The 17,037-nt window shown below is 40.8% G+C and overlaps 3 protein-coding genes across 3 annotated transcripts; all 3 read left to right on the forward strand.

Annotated features, from left to right (window-relative positions):
- Positions 1-8,037: 8,037 nt before the first annotated feature.
- Positions 8,038-10,494, forward strand: MELLADRAFT_115298 (uncharacterized protein; the record flags this gene model as incomplete). The annotated part of the gene is made up of 10 exons (XM_007405112.1): positions 8,038-8,226; positions 8,304-8,342; positions 8,441-8,510; positions 8,620-8,645; positions 8,745-9,031; positions 9,121-9,140; positions 9,225-9,325; positions 9,455-9,501; positions 9,588-9,596; positions 9,664-10,494. 10 exons carry the CDS (start codon positions 8,131-8,133, stop codon positions 9,995-9,997), a joined length of 1,029 nt encoding a protein of 342 aa, XP_007405174.1.
- A 1,957-nt stretch (positions 10,495-12,451) lies between these two features.
- MELLADRAFT_91119 (uncharacterized protein) lies at positions 12,452-14,386 on the forward strand (the record flags this gene model as incomplete). The annotated part of the gene is made up of 6 exons (XM_007405113.1): positions 12,452-12,545; positions 12,608-12,739; positions 12,800-13,138; positions 13,198-13,326; positions 13,397-13,828; positions 13,950-14,386. 6 exons carry the CDS (start codon positions 12,452-12,454, stop codon positions 14,384-14,386), a joined length of 1,563 nt encoding a protein of 520 aa, XP_007405175.1.
- Positions 14,387-15,602: 1,216 nt separating this feature from the next.
- MELLADRAFT_102573 (uncharacterized protein) lies at positions 15,603-16,593 on the forward strand (the record flags this gene model as incomplete). Its single annotated transcript, XM_007405114.1, has 4 exons — positions 15,603-15,802; positions 15,872-16,034; positions 16,111-16,202; positions 16,287-16,593. 4 exons carry the CDS (start codon positions 15,603-15,605, stop codon positions 16,591-16,593), a joined length of 762 nt encoding a protein of 253 aa, XP_007405176.1.
- Between the last annotated feature and the right edge of the window lie 444 nt (positions 16,594-17,037).

Below are 17,037 nucleotides of genomic sequence, written 5' to 3' on the forward strand. Positions count from 1 at the left end.
GATACGCCTAATTGGAAGAAAGGAGACAAGGTCTGGCTCAACAACAAGCACCTATCAACAACACGGCCCACAGCTAAGTTTGCCCATAGATGGGTAGGACCATTTGTTATTTCAGCGCGTGTGTCTAAAAATGCTTACAAGATTGTGTTACCTAAATCTATGAGTAAGGTACACCCTGTTTTTCACGTCAACCTATTAAGAAAATTCGAAGAAAGCAAGATACCAGGACATCACAAAATGCCGCCACCACCAATAGTTATGAATAATGAAGATGAATTTGAAATTAATGAAATACTTGATAAGAGAAAAAGAGGAAGAAAATTAGAGTATTTAATTAACTGGAAGGGATATGGTGAAGAACATGATTCATGGGAACCAGAAGAAGGTCTCAAGAATGCAAAACAATTAATGAATGATTTTAATAGAAAGTATCCAGATGCTGAAGTTAGATACAAAAGGACGAGGAGAAAGAAGTGAGGGTATGGCTTTTTCCCACTGGGTTTTTTAATGCCACCCGGGGATAGATGCTGGCCTGCAAGAGGAGGTAGAGACATAAAAGGGGGAGTGGTGTTATGACCTGTCACGCGTGTTACATGTAGAGTTCATACTAGTCTTGTCTCCCGTTGTGCATATTGCTTTTCCTCACTTAGCAATCTACTATATTCACGAGACCACCCTTAAAGCTTCTCTTGCATCTCCCTCTCGAAGCTACAACAATGCATTAATAGTTGGATATCCTTCTTTTGAGTGTGTGGGGTGGTGACAAAACTCTTTTTGAATAGACCAAACAACTGATCTACAGGCATGTTAGTCAAAGGTGTAATATATTTTCTGCTCAAAGATATCATCATCAATCCAAGTACAATGTTGATGTGTAAGAGACAAACATGAGCAGGAAGATGGTGCAGCATAAGGTGGTGGGATATTGCAAGCATTTAGAGCCACAAATATGCAGCTGAATGATCTGTCCAGTGACAAATTGCAACTGGGTGTTACTAGACCATACATCACATGTACACATCCATACACATCACACTGACTCTAGTTTCATGTCTCCAGCACCACTTTTGCTAGACAACAGGTGTTGTAATTTGAATCTCTGCAGAGCTGCTAGAGCCTGATAGAGCCTGAAGGTCAGTGCAATAACAGAAGATACCAAACCGCCAGTCAGATTCCTTGAAAATATAAATACGCCACCCTTGATCCAATCAAAGGAAGTAATACATCACCTCAAAGTCTGATATGGTCTTGATATCCCATTCACTCCTTTTGAAAATCAGTGAAAACCAATCTTCTCAGGCTCTTTACTCATGTTCACATTTTCTTGCAACTATTCTTTGACATTATTCTCATCATCATTATCTCTTGTCCCTCGTGTCTAGCTCAGATAGACAACAAACCATCACAATTTTCCTAAATCATTCACTTAAACTACATATTCCGCTCATTGAGATGAAAATCACTTCTGCATCCAGAACAAGCCCCTCCTGGGCACTCGCAATGGCTGTTATTGTGGCATCTCTTTGTACATTGAGAAACTCCACCCATCCATCCCTTTGTTCATCCACACTTGTTATCTCTGACTTCTAGGCCAAGAGTGCTTGTCTATCAAAGATACTATCAAACCCTTGGATGATGCATATATGTCTAACCCTGGGGTCTTACAGGGTTCAATTTTCTCAAAGAGGTACCAGACTTCAAGCCATTGACTGACAGTTTGACCTCATCCTCAGATTCATTGATGAAGGAAGACGGAACACTTTTGGCTAGAAAAAACCAAAAAAATTGATTGTTTGTGACACAACACATTTTCAATGTGGTAGCTAGGTATTTCCAAGCAATGAAAAAGCTTATTGGTTTCTTTGGGAATATGGTGCAAGAAAAAAACCATGTCATGACTATGGACAACAAGGACAACAATTTGAGGCTTTTACTCATCATGGCTTCAAAAATTATCCTCCCTGTTCATCTCTTCAAACACACTTCTCACCCTTATCTTGTACACTGCTCAGACTATTATCTCCAGAAGCTCTCAATTGATCTCAACATTCCCCCAGCAAGTTAAAAAAGGTCCACATGGGTCCGACGTACCTTGGGGAAGGAGATGCTCATCAAGAAATTGACCAAATTGAAGATCAGCTGGAATGAGATGGGCAAACCATGGCCACATGCTGAGTCCAGATCTGATCTGGATGTGATGATAAATATGTTTGATGACCCCCAGTGAACAGACCATGCCTTTGTTGTCACTGCCACACCCAATCCACTTGTCAACATTCTTGACAAAAATCCGGATTGTGGTCCTCAAATGATGGTGACCATGTCAAGTCTATCCTATTTCAAGTCTGACTCTCTGAGCAATGGTGGCTTGCTAAGCTAAGCTAAGGTTAATCCCACACTTGTCTTAGCTTAGCAATGCCCCGTTAAGGAATGGTGTGCTAATGCTAAGTCTAGTGCATTACCGCTCAAGCTAAGACAATAGATTAGTGGTAAAAGTTGTGCGCTGCTAAGCTATGTCAATAGCTTAGCGTGATTTTTATTGCTAAACCGCTAAATCTTGTCAACATGCAAAACTTGAGTTTTTACTCTCACTTGGTTTTGTCTCTCCACTAATTGAAATAATAAAGAAAAGATTGAACCTGTGATCAAGTTTTTTCTCAGTTTTTTCTCACTGCGGAGACAACTTTCTTCAAGAAAAAGTTGTTAATATTTGTTGAAATGTCTGTACAAAACCTTTTCATTTCAAAAGGACCTTTGCAGCATGCTTAACTAGCATACTGCCTAACATTACCCGTTCACCCACCAGTTCAACCTTTTCACAGAGACACAACTGGCTACCCACATTCCTCTCAATAGTTTGTGGTGCAAATCAACCTTGATTTGCTGAGCAAACATTAGCAGCGGCTGAAAAAGATCTCTCAACCACTGCAGATGAAGCGGGGATTGCAAGGTAATTGCCTGCCATTGAAGCAAGGACCAGATAGATGTGTTTGTGATCCTACAAACAATGACCATGCTGATTAGCAAGTTGTTGTTTCAGGAGCATCTAGATACAAACCATATCAATACTTACTTTCCACCATTTCATCATGCAATTGGGATTGATTGCTCCATCTTTGAGCACCGGTAATAGGGGATGATTGCCTTTCAAGTACCTCTTAAGCTCATCTTTGCGCTCAGTCTGAGGATTGTGGGTGAAGAGTTGATAACAGATGAAACCACACTGGTTGAACTTGATGAGGTAGGTTGCTTGTTGTGCAACAATCACTGAGAGTTGAAGAGTCTGAGTGCAAAGTGAATTGGGAGCCGGATCTCAATGCCAAGGACAGTTTAGCTATTTCATAGAGAGTTCATAAAGACCTTCTACAACCCAAATGTTGACTTATTGTAGTGATATTACAAATAAACTCCTGGATTACAAAGTTGGGTGTATTTGTGTGGGTGGAGGAGTTAGTGTGTCCAAGAGAATGAGTGAAATCTACAATGTGGCACACAGAAAGGACAATGCACATATTTGGTGACCATGGCCTGTTGGGTCTTGATCAGGGATGCAGGTATGAGTAGACTCCGACTCACCCGCTCGGGTCCCCCCGGCGGATACTCCCTCATTGTACTCAAACTGTAAGTTACAGTGCGAGTACAATACTCGAAAGGTATCTGAGGTTGTGAGCGGCGTGATCCCGGAACTCAGAATGGCCCGTAGTTCAAGTACGACACAGAGTGAGTCTACTCACTCAGAGTAGACTCACGTCCCATTACATAATGAGTATACTCAATACTCATTGAGTATGCTCTCTGAAGTTAGACCTTTGAGGACGCGGCACGGAGGATCAGGGAGACAAACCCCGATTGGGGTATGTCGGTATTTCACCTCTAAATTGACCCATGCCACACCGGGTAGCCATAATTCCAGGCGCCCACCAGAAGATTCTTGACTCATTTGATAGATCAATTGAAGACGTAGTATATAGATAAATTGATAGGATCACGAAGCAGCCACAAGAACGAAAGGGGTTGAACGATCCGGATACGATGGCCCAATGATGGTAGGACTGAGTGTGACGAGAGAATCTGAAAGGTGGACAAGGTCCTATATCAAATATGATCTTGTTTGTGGCGGGATCCTAAGCACTATAATGAGTCAATATCCTAGGGCGTGGTGAACTTGAACGATGATATCCTAGATCGAAAGTGGGATTGTTATTGCGAATCGAGATAATGTGGATGGGTTGTTTGGATGAGTCCTCCCTGAGTGGAGGACTCATCCAAACAACTTGCAGGGCGAGAGGCGAGTTTTGGGTATGGGGCAGGGCGAGAGGGCTTGCTTGAGTATGCGTAATCAATTTACGCATCCAAGTGGGTAACCCGATGTGGAGTAGAACTCATACTGGCCACATCGGGAGTACCTGTAATGTGGTACCGGGCAAATACCCGTGCAGAGTGGGTATGAGTAGAGTACACTCAGACTCATACCTGCATCCCTGGTCTTGATTAAACCATTAACAAGGAATCTAAGGACAAAACTAAAAGAACTCTGGTATGGACTGCTGAAAACATCACCAAAAATAAGGTAGCCAACTGGGAAAAATAATTGAAAGATGTAGATGAGTGGGTAGCCGCCAAAGCCCCACAAAATGTCAAGACCAAAATTCTGGTGCACCAACACCAAAGCCATTAACCAGATGCGCAAAACCGTGCAATCATACCACAACCCCATACTGCTTCTGCTGGCTTGTACCTCACTGGCCTTATGCCACACAAGATTCAAACAACATTCACAGGAGCAGGAAGCCATGGATTCCAGCCAATCACCTCAGTGCCATGAAGTGATAGAAGGTGTTAAATGGCAATTGGAACATTTGGGTGCAATTACTGGGACTTTACCAGATGGACAAAGGTCACAAGAGCTTGTAACAGTGGCTATGCTCAGAGCTTAAACACTCAAAGCTCAAACGGTAGCATCTGATGTTAACAATATGGTGATTGATTGTAAATTGATAGATCGTGAAAGTTGAGATTGTTGCTAATTTCAACCTCAGTACAATTCAGTTGAATTTCTCCTACCTTGTTTGCCTTAGCCATTGTCTCTTCTTCATACTCTTTTTGATTTGTTGAGTTGGGTGTTTCAATACTTTTAGATTTTATGTGTTCTTATCATTCATCTTACATTCTTTTGGTTGGCTTGTCAGCTTTTTTGTGCCAATAATTTTGCAAGCTTTCTTAAGTTTGTATCATTTCTCACATGCTCCTTTGGCTCAGTAATATGTAGCACAGACTTATGTGTCATTTCTCAGCTGCCATATATAGGCTGCTGTGCCATGTGTAATGTCTCCATCCACTGTCATCTTGGTGTGTTTGTGTGAACATGCAAGTTGACTGATTTTCAAAGTGAGGATCAAAGTGAGCTGTGAAGTTTTTTGTATTAGGATGAGTTCACAGTTCCAAATTTCACAATCCTGCATTTTATTTCACTGCACAAAAATTAATATTTTCCGTGGGAAAAAGAAAAATAAAGGCAGATTTGCCTGTAGAAAACTCCCAACAAGACAAAAAAATGGTAAATATATACAAAGAGGGCCATAATATTTCTACTTGCTTCTTTCTGTTTCTGTGATCTTTTCATAATTTTTGTTACAACACCCCTTTTGTGTACTAATGAAACAATATTGTTGGCTCCAGATTGTGACCTGTAAATCCCTGGCCTAGGTCAGCTCAGAAATTTAAGACTGGTCCAAAACCCTATGATCTGGTGGTTCTGGGCAAAATTTGAGTTTCTGACACACACCCGCAATGGTTCTTACAGGTCACACTCTGGAGCCTGAAAACATGTTTTGTTAGTACAACAAAGAGTTCTTTCACTGAAAAATATGAAAAAATCAAAGGAGCACAGATGATCAAGCAGAAATCTAAGGCACCTTTCTACTCATTTTTAACTTTTTTTGTGCTGGTGAGAGTTTTCTACAGGAAAACATGCCTGTACTTTTCTCTTCTGGACGGAAGATATTATTTTTGAGGTAGTGTTTACCTATGTGTCTGCAATCTCCCCTTCTGCTTCCTTTGCAAATCATCTGGCAGATATTTTTGAAGGCATCATACTCCTGTGATAAATGGTATGCCTCCATCAGTGGATTATTCAAGTTGAAATCAAGAGATAAATGATTGATATGATGGTTCAAGAAAGCGCTCAGACAAGGCCAAAAACCTGTGGCTGATTGGTCTTCCGGACATATGTGCTTCTCTGAGGGCAGACATATTTGACAGACTTTTGAATATAAGGACTTCTTTGCTATGTTTCACAAGGTTATCTGAAAGTTCAACTCACTTTATGGCGTGTATCACATTTTTTGTTGCATATTGGTGTTTGGGAATATAACTAGACAAGAAATCCTGCAGTTGAACTTGATGCAACACATGTGCCAGCTCACCCAGATCTCATACATTGACAGTGTATGTCATATGGATGGTGTGGAATGGCTTGCACTCTTTGCAAGAATCTTTGCAAGAAGGATGGTGCAAAGTTTGACATGAGCAATATTCCATCAAGTTTTACAGACCAAAGGCTAAACCAACACATGCAAAAAAAATCTCTGAATCTTGATTGTCAATCCATTGGTATTTACAATGAACCTTAAACTCCCAATTTCAACCATCATGAGGGGTTTACTACTTTTTTACATAAACCAATCTTTGGATTTTTTGTGAGTGCAGGGCAAATTAGGACAGGACCCTGGATAACCTCAGCTAAGCCCCATTGTCTTGCCGCAGCCAAAATGTGACTTTTTTGAAAAAATGTTTATTGTGAAACCTGGAGCCAAAACACCATTTCTGGTCAAATTGGCTTCATTTTTTGGCATGTTGCTTGTGACCTTGGAGCCAAGACTTACCCAAAAATATTGTGTATTGTGATTCTACAGACCAAATCCACCTTCATAATATCTTTAACTGATGCTAGACTCACCACAATCTCAGAGAATCACCTAGGATTGATCACACAATGCTCTTCAGTGTGATCTATCAAAAGAAGCTGTTGTGGTTTGTAAGGTTCTATGTGCAAAAAAAAAGATCTTGACATTTGTTGTCTACTTGGAGCCAAATTGGCCAAAATATTGAGCCTTTGGGAATTGTTTGATGTGAAATTGGAGCCCAAACCTGTTCTGGGGCCAAAAACCACACATGTGCTTGGAGCCAAAGGTTCAAAAATCAACTTTTGACACAATGGAGCCTACTAGGACTCCGAGAGCAAATCTGATAGCATGGTCCAAGATGGAAAGATGCCTGAAATACCAATGTCCCTACATCAAAATTCTGCTTAAAGAATCTAAATTTTGAAAATAATACTGGAAAGCCCCACCTGAGAAACACATTCCTAGCCATTTTAATTCTCAAAAGAACAAATTCTGAATGCCTGGGAGGCCAAAGTGCATGGCACTTGTTGGCCAACTTGAACCCCGCATGTCCCAGCGCCTATCCACTTTGCGCCCACGATTTGGCTGTTGTTTCATTTGCGAGAACAAAAAGTTGAAATCTGCCTTTCGTACTTGGTCACAACAACATCCTTACGCGTGAGAAAAAGCTACTGTAGAAATTTACTAGGCGGTAAGTTTCAATTATTCCCATTACTCTTCAGCGCTCCAATAACGTACTCTGCTGCAATTCAAACGTGGACAATCCTGCTTACGAAATGGAAGAAAATCAACCACACAGCTACCCTTCTTTGCGACATGGAATTCATGCGCCCAAACCCTCGAGCATACTTTGGGTCCAAATCTCGTCCGTCGTTTTTTGAAAGCGGGGGCCGTAAGCTCTCCGGAGTCCTGCTCATGAGCATAAATATGTATTTTCGATATACAAATTGTAATGAAGGTTTCACTGAATCGATCCGACCAAGTTTGAGGAGAAGTTTGAGACATGTCACCATGTGTGATTTGAAATGTGTGATAGCTGCGGTTGACATTTGATAGTTACATACGATTGTTGAGCTCTGGTATATGTAAATGAGATTCTTCCACATCTTCAACTTGACTCAGCCAACTGCAACATTTCTAAACTTCATTCAACTTCTCAACGTCAACATCAGCACCAGCACCAGCACCAATATCATATATATTTCTAAAAGATAATCTCCCCTTTATGCCATCACCTCTATCACGACTATCAAGAACTTATGAGCGTTCATTCAAGAAAAATCCATCACTCACATTGGCTATAACTAATGGGTGCTTAAAGGTACTTTCAATACCATCTACTAGTACCACCATTAATTTTATACTAATCCATGTCTTCTTTCATCTGATTTCCCCTAGTGTCTTGGAGACTTTTTGGCCCAACTTTTGCCTTCTTTGGTTAGTATAATTATATCATTTGGGTAGGCAGAGAATGAGCTTATTTGACATGATGTCCTGACTATGATCCTTGAACACCATTTCCTCTCCACCTACAGCTCGATGGAACATCTTTTACGATTGATATTCATCGTTCAATGAGATTTATGTTATTCGGATTGCTTCATGGTTCGATTCTCTTCAACTTCATCTCCCAAATTCCTTGGATTAGCTACAGCCAGACTGATCTGAAATTTATTTATGCATCTCGTCACAATATCTTCTCTGATGAATGTAGGACCATGCATAGGCAAATGGCATGAGGTATAATATAATCATTTTTCTCCCGTGAATTACGTTATGATGGCAGGTACTGATGCTGGAATTGAATTTGACCATATCCTGGGTCTGCTAAATTACCAGTTCCTCGAGCATCGCATCCCACTCACCCTCACCACAGGTTCTCGATCTCAGCCCTCTCATATGTCCCTCACTCAATTGGAGACCGAGAAATCGCCATTAAGTGCCTCTCAATCTAGTGCCCTTCACAGCATACGCAATCGAGCTCAATCCTTGTCCGAAGAAACCAGCCATGTCCGACAATTCATGGCATCTGACCCAACCTTGGATGCTGGATCGAGAATCAAGCCAAGTCGAAGTCGGAGAATGTGGGGTGTGGCGAAGAGATTAATGCTCGATCAACTAATAATGTCAATTGCCAAGATGAATGTCTTGAAGCTGCTCACGAAATACCCGCTTGCTGACTTGTTCGATTTTGTCTCAAATTTCTATTTTACAGGGCTCCTTTGTTTGTCTTTGGTGAGTTCATGCCCATGCAGCGGGTAGATATGTAGGCCATCCAATTGACCATGTGGTGTTTTTTCTTTACCTCTCGAATTGCAGTATTCATCTCCTTCACAGCCTGGTTAGAAGGATTATCCATGACCGAGATCAAATTGCGATTGGATGATCTTTATTGGCACATCCTCACTGCGAACTGGAAGGTCAGTCCCCCTTGCTTTCTTTACATCTTGCGTCACTTCATGTCCTGCATTCTCTTCGTGTCTCCTTGATTGATGATTTTGACATTATGGTATTGTTTTGCTGTAATTGTATGCGACGGCTCATAATAGATTTGGCCCCTCATACAAATCATCAATTTCAACTTTATGCCCTTACAGTGCGTTCAAATTTATATCATCTCCCTCAATATCTATAACTCAATCTGATATTTCTGCGTTCCACCAATACGAATTTTACAATCAGGTATCGAGTGTAAGCGTGCTTATCTAAATCATCTCCTTGAGTCTGTGCGCTCATCTACTCCCTGGTTTGAATGTAGACCATGGCAATCATCTTGTGGAATCGTGTGGACGGTCTTCCTTAGTCTGAGTACCCACTCCCACTCTGCAACCACAACAATAACGCCGTCTGAGGCTGTGGCGACAGCTGCTGCACCAAGCCTTGTCTCGTCTGCCGTCTCTAACCTGTTCAACAAGAAACCAAACCAGGAGGAAGCTCCGTTATTGATGGAGGATTCACTGGCTCGGATCGGCTTGGGCAAGCTCCAAAGAATCAAACAGGCTGTCGTCATGGGTTCCGGAGATGGGTCATCGAAAGAGGCTCGTCTTCGGCGTGCTCTGCACCTTGCTTCTGATCAACAAGGCATCCGGTGATCACCGTTACTCTTTCTCATCTATGCATCCACGCTTCTCTTGTGATGTTATAAGTTCACACTTGGGATTGTCTTTTACTCATGTCTCTAGATAAAGATACCAAGTGTGTACGGTACAGCTCTAGCTTTCATTTAAGACGCGGAAAATGTAGGCCTTGAGATTAGATTTTTCCTACTTTCTTGTTCTTGGGTCCTCGATTAGTCAGTATAGTGTGTATATGGAATGACGTTGAGTTCTCTCCTTTTGAATCAAATTGTGTTGTTTATATTCTTTGGAATTTTTGTCTTCGCATGTATGATTTTTATCATTTACGAGATTAGTTTTCAAAATCACATGCATTGCTTTGCTCGTCTCTCTTCACATCATCAGTTTTGTTTCCTTTCTCCTCTGTCTTGCTGACCTTTACCCTTTTGCTATCGCTTTTCTTCATACCCTGCATATTAAGCCTTCTTCATTTCTAACTCATTGGTACAATTCTATCCTCTGTCAATGAGGGCACATTACAAAAGAGTCTTTTTGTGCATGTATCTGTGAGAAAGACACCGGATTGTGAACTGGTATACAGCTAGTGAGCCTGTGGGGGCTCTAGCTCAATCATACAGGGTCATCAAGCTCACTTTCTGTAACTTGACTAATTGCAGGTGCTGAACAGCTTTCCAATCAGCCCATCATAGTAATATATGCAAACATGATAGGTACATTTCTCATTCATCTGATCTTGTTGATAGCCTCTGGTTTTAACTCTTAATCAACCATGTTGCCTTTATTCATATCCTCTCAAAACTTAACAAACAAAAACTGACAACTTATTCCACATTCCATCGTGCAGTTTTCCTTGGCCTTGTCATACCAGACATATTGTCCTTTGCATGTTCCAATTTATCTTGCATTAACCACTTCAATCTTGGTCAGATATGGTGAAAGCTGGTCCCCTTGACATCTCTTGCAATGATTTACTCTCTGCTTCATGCCATGTATGTGACCCACCTCCTCAAAGAAATTGAGGCATAGCACTCTGTCATCTTACCAGCATGAGCACAGGTTATTGACTCTACGGGGGACTTGTGCTCGACTAGGTCACACCTTGCGTACTTCACACCGCTTGGTATCCCAATTCAAAATACCTGACCGTGATTTTATTTTTTTATTTTTTTCCTTCCTTCTTGATGGCATCACAGTGGGTGCATGTGTCTAACAAAATCTCGACAAACTTGATTCCATCTGTACAACTCAGCTCGGAGTAGTCTCCCGTGCTGGTGCAGGACCGTGCGCAAAACTCAACAGCCTCCTGTGTAGTACATAAGTTGAGGATTTCCGAACATTCACGCTGAAGCAGGCTGAAGGCTAAGCACATATCTTGCTGAGCGCGGTGAAGTAGGGTGAAGTTGCTGTGCATCGAAATCAGTCAAATTCAACCAAAGTGGGATATCTGAATTCGGCCGAAGCTTCGACCAATGACAGCTCAAAAGCATACCTCCTCTATTGAAGAGTTGCCACAAATATGCCGCATCAAATCAAACATCCATCATTGAAGGCCATTATGGATTCTGAAAGCTTTGATGAAGACTCATTTTCTTCTATTGCCCACACCACAGCTCTTGAAGATACTTCCACCACCATAGAGTTACACCCTTTGAAGAGTAAAGACGCGCAGAACATTCATCTCCCAAATTCGATGGAAGCAGACGTCGGCCACAGCCCAAGAAGCTTTTCACTGTCAAGCAAAGATGACGATGACAAATCGGAATCAGATGCAAGGTAACTTGAATGATTGCACTCATTCTAACAGCCTTTTGCTAATTTGATTAATCGTACATCAGATCCTCGAGACTGAAATCATACTGACATATTTTCTTTCCTCCTTTTGCACAGCCCAGACCCCGATCCAAGATATATCCACCCAAAACTTCTCTCGCTGTATGCATGGTCAATCGTATTGGGAGAATTATGTGTTATGATCTTTGTTACTGGTTTCATTATTGTCACAAATCTGCGTCCAACACCATTACCACCAAGTGTAGCACAATGGGCAAAGGATTCTCCAAAAATGATGGCTTTTTGTGTCACGGCGATTTCAACATCTCTTTTGGTATTATGCTCATTGTAAGTTGATATTTGTTTTTGTGAAGATATTAAATATGAAGAAAGTAACGTGGTAGCATCTGTAGAGGGTTTTCCAAGGCAGTACTTTTGTATACAACCAATACTTTGACTTGGAGTCCTACTTCACTCTTTGAACTTTCAGCCATCATTGATGTTTCAAGAGCGTCATTTGTTTTTCGGAAATCTCATTTAACGATCTCGATAATGACCGTAGCTATAACTATCATACTAAAATCGATGACCGCCAGGTGATTAGGAATACTTGTCAACCAACTCATACCACAGAGCTGATGAATTTTTCTTTTATCTCGCCATAATAGCTTTGTCACTCTTCTGACACCAACACCCATCATGTTAAGCTATCATATGTCAGGCCAAGAAATTGATTTAAGTGCAGCAGAGTTTGGAAATATGTTACGCAAAGAGATAGGCTGGGATGATGGAGGTAAGTTTTTCTTATTGAATGTTTTTGATATCTCATTCTGATTCCACTTTTGTGGAACTTAGAACGCAGCAAGCCTAAGGGCAGGATACTATTTGGATATATAGCAGTATATAGTGGTATGTCAGCGGCTTCCTCTCACATCGGATATCCCAGTGTGTTCATGTACAACGGAGCAACATATTTGATCCCTACTGGTGAGCATCTTTTCAATATGTTTTTTTCACAAGTTTGAACAATTTTATATGGTTTAATAGGGGGAATCCTGGCCGTTGGTCCAATGCGCTCAGTAAATCACGATCCACGTAATGATGGACACTTGGTCATAAAGGACGTTGGATGTCAAATGAAAAAGCTTTATCATGTTGATGGAGTAGCAGATGACACTGTCTTTAGCACTTCAATAAACTATACAACTCTTCAAATGGGATTGCGGGGAGGGGTCTCATGTAAAGCTATAGGTTCATCTGGTTTAGCAAGTTCTCGAGCTAGAATTCAAGTAAATCTGGTCAAACATTGGAATTCACCATTGCCTCATAATCAAAGTTTCTCTGATTGGGTTTGGAGCGGAGCTTGCCCGAATGGAACACAAATTGGTGAGCGGCCACCCTCTAGTGGAATTTGCATCAACCCACTAAATGTCTCCTTATGTCAGATGTGCCTATGACTACCTCCCACTACCTCCCGGGACTGAGAAACAAGACAGTAGAGATTATGGGCCAAGTTGTCGCGCATGTTTGCTTCGATCAAGATTTGACTGGTGCTAAATCAACTGGAAATCATGGTGCGCAGCATTCAATTCGAATCAATTTGTTCTGTGGACCCTGAAGTATGTTCTTCAGTTCTCATTTTAGCTGGAAACGGATCAGAATACAATTTCTTGAGGCCAACTGTGTGTGAAATCCAACCGACGATTGGCACTTATCAAGTTTTGTACAATTACCCAAGTGTTACAATTAACCATACTAGTTTCAAACCAGCCCGTAAGATGTCAGAAGATACTCGGTTTCTTTCAATGTACCTTGCCATGTTAGCAAAGGCAATGGTTTCTACCACTCAATCTATGTGGGCAAATACCTTTGGCGATGATATCTCTACAGTTTACAATGCTACTGAGGGGCTCGAGGAGGACAAATTGGACGCAATTCTTGTATGTTTCTTGTCAAAAAAAATGGTTGATGTTGATAAGATCTGTTTGATGGGGTTCTTCTTTGGGACTGCTGATTTCTTTCCCTCACCTCGATCAGGACCATTACTTCAATGGTGTTGTAGAATTTGGGACAACAGTGAGTCATATTTCATCCAAGATCGCATGGCGGGACGTGTTCATAAATGCTCTCAAGTCCAAGAACAACATATTGATTTCTAATGTATCTCAAAAGTATTTTCGAACCCACTTTTCTACAGTCGAGCATATTGAACCAGATCAAAACCACTTACCAAGCAACATCTCATGCAACTTTAATGGTACTTGGATGATCTCGACAATGGGATGGGATGCCAAAAGCCGTATTTTTGCACCTATCTTTCTTTCGATGGTTCCTATCATTCTGGTTTCATTTTTTTCAATCTGTGCTGTCTTATTCGGATCTTATAAAAGGTTTATCTCATTACCTCTTCATTCAAATGAACCTATTCAATTTGATCCAAATGATATGACACAGATCATTCGTGTTGCTTGTGCTGGTAATCTTTCTGAAAAGTTTTCTCAAATGTCTGATGATCAAGTAGGAAAAAGTTGTACAGCGAAAGATTATGATAAAATTCATGTTCAGTTAAATTATGATGATGATGTTCATGGTAAATTGATATGGATCGAACCTCAAAGAAGTTTGACCTCTTGAAAGATTTGATTTGTATAGTAGAAGCATATTCATAACCGTAAAAATTTAGGATACTCTCATAAAACTTGTTTCTCTTCTCTTCCTTTCTTGTCTCCAATCTTTTTCAATCAACTTTGTATAATGATTTTGAGTCTTTGACCAAACATTCCACGCCAATAAATTGACAATTGCAATTCTCGATAATAACCCATTAAGCTGGGTCTTTGCTCTCGCAGAAAGCGCGGATTCTGTCATCCGAAGTTGCCTAGATCCCAGGACATGAGGCAATTTTACATGCAGGAAGTCCCAAACAAGCTGCTGGGGGCTTATTGGGTGTTTTGAGACAACTGGATGCCTCTACGACAACGCGTACTGCAGTAATCAGAATAGAATCGATCATTCAGTGCTTCCGAAAGAAAGTGAATCAGAGACACCCCTGAGCTGTCGTCATAGATTTACACTTTGTACGGCAGTCATCGAAGATAACCAAGGCAAGGGACTCAACGCAAGGTGAGTAACTGAACCTTACCGACGTTTCGAGCGTCTCATGGGATTGGGAGTAAGCCGAAGTTCTCAGCATTTACATAGAACCCCGACTTCTAAAATCATCCTCATGTCAACTATTGGAATTGTCTCGAATCCTACCTTCAATGCTGCAACAATCGTCAGTGATGATACATATGTCGCCTTGAAGCCCTATGCCAGGTACAACTTCAAACTTGGAGGTGGCTGAATAAAATTTGAGAATTGAATCAAAACCCATGATGACGATTGATTTCCCTGTTTCTTGCGGTCAAGCAAGCAATCCTGATTGGTAACAATTCCTCACCATTTCTGATCCCGGCATGACCCTTTCGTGGAGTAAATCCTTAACAGATGCCGAACGCCTCTATGTAGTGCTTTAAATACCAACTATTGTGCTTTGTCGCAATATCTGCCCAACTTCCTCATCATCCTCTCGCTCATTTACTTCTACATACTCTTCTCTTCTCAACTTACTCCCTCAAGTTGAGCATTTGTATATAACCTCAAAGCCCATCCTATTTCCACGGCGTACTTTCTTTTCGTCCTTGCTCCACCATTGAACTGGTATTACACAGTACATTCCTCGCACAAACTTATAGTTTTCTCAAACTTTTCTACCCTTTATATATACAGGCTTATATTTTTGTTATAGCTATCTTTCATTCGATTTTCATCTACTTCACTTCATCCTACAACTTTTCACCTCATCACTATGAGATTCATCACTTCTACTTACGTTTTTGCTTGTGCTATGCTGGCCAATTTAGTAGCGTCTATTCCTTCTGCCCAAGACTTTCCTATGACTTCCTTGACTCATACCTTGAAGACTCGTGATGCAAACGGACCTTCCATTGGAAAGAAATTCAAAAATTCTCAAGGTACTTATTGGAATGGTTCTAAATGGGTTGGACAGTAAGTCTTTGACTTCCTATCATCTATAATCCCTCCATTCTCATCAACATGTTTTATTTTGCGGTTCAGTTGTCTATTTCAAGATTGGCCTCAACCTGCTGGTTTACCATACGCCGCAGTAGCCACCAACCTTTATGGAAATGCAGCATATTGTGGTTCTTGTATCAAGGTCACTCCAGCCGGAAAAACGGGACCATCAAAGATTGCCATGATCAATGACCAATGTCCTGATGTCAGTTGCATCATCTCTCTCGCCAGAGTGTTTTAGAAATATTTTTTTAACGAGCATCACTTTTCATTTTTTTTAGTGTCCAAACAACGCATTAGACATGTCACCTGACCTCTACAATGCAGTCATGGGTAACGCACCTGGACGCACAGGAATTTCACATTTTGACTGGTGAGTGCATGTCAATTCACATTAAGAGCTTGTGCTTTATGTATCTTGCTAATTCATTTTATGATTTCATCACGCTTCTGATAGGGAAATTGTCCAATGCCCAATTCCCCCTTCCAATATGAAACTAATCAGTAAGGACGGTGCATCTAAATGGCATTTATCTTTACAAATCGCCGGTACTATCACACCGGTTGTTAACGTATCGATCAAACCTGAAGGTAAAGATTGGCAAGTGGCTAGCCGAAGAGATTATAATTATTGGGAACTCTCAGAAGGAGCAGCAGGAGAACAACCTGATGTTAGAGTGACTTGTGCTAGTGGGAAAACAGTTTTGGTTAACAAAGTGAAGATCACTTCTAGAAACATTGTCAATGCAAATGGCAATTGTTAAAATTCATTTCTCATGATCAAAACCTTTCATCAAAAATTACTTCTTTCTTTTTTTTTTAAAAAAAAATCAACCACAAAAAAAATACTTTCATTCGCTTGTCTGGAAACAGGGCCTCTTTTGTTTTTTTCAATTCTTCTTTTCACTCCTTTGTGACGATTGAATTTACTATGTTTTACAAGATATCCAGTTGGTCTTGATTTTTCTTCTTCAAGATCTCGTTCATCATGATCACTCTAGATTGTTTTCTTTGTGTGCTTCTCTTTGTTTACCTCATCGATGAGAGATTATCTGTTGTTTTTAGTCTTTCTTCTAGCGGTATTGCAAGGATAAATACCATTTGATTTAAAGTGATTCTCGGATGTTTCTTTTTCAGAAATGTCTTGACAGTGAGACTTTTTTGATTCTCATCTGGAAGTGTATGTAAATTTCTCAACACAATGAGGG

This window comes from Melampsora larici-populina (genome assembly GCF_000204055.1).
Source record: "Melampsora larici-populina 98AG31 unplaced genomic scaffold MELLAscaffold_3, whole genome shotgun sequence".
Classification (NCBI taxonomy): Eukaryota; Fungi; Basidiomycota; class Pucciniomycetes; order Pucciniales; family Melampsoraceae; genus Melampsora; species Melampsora laricis-populina.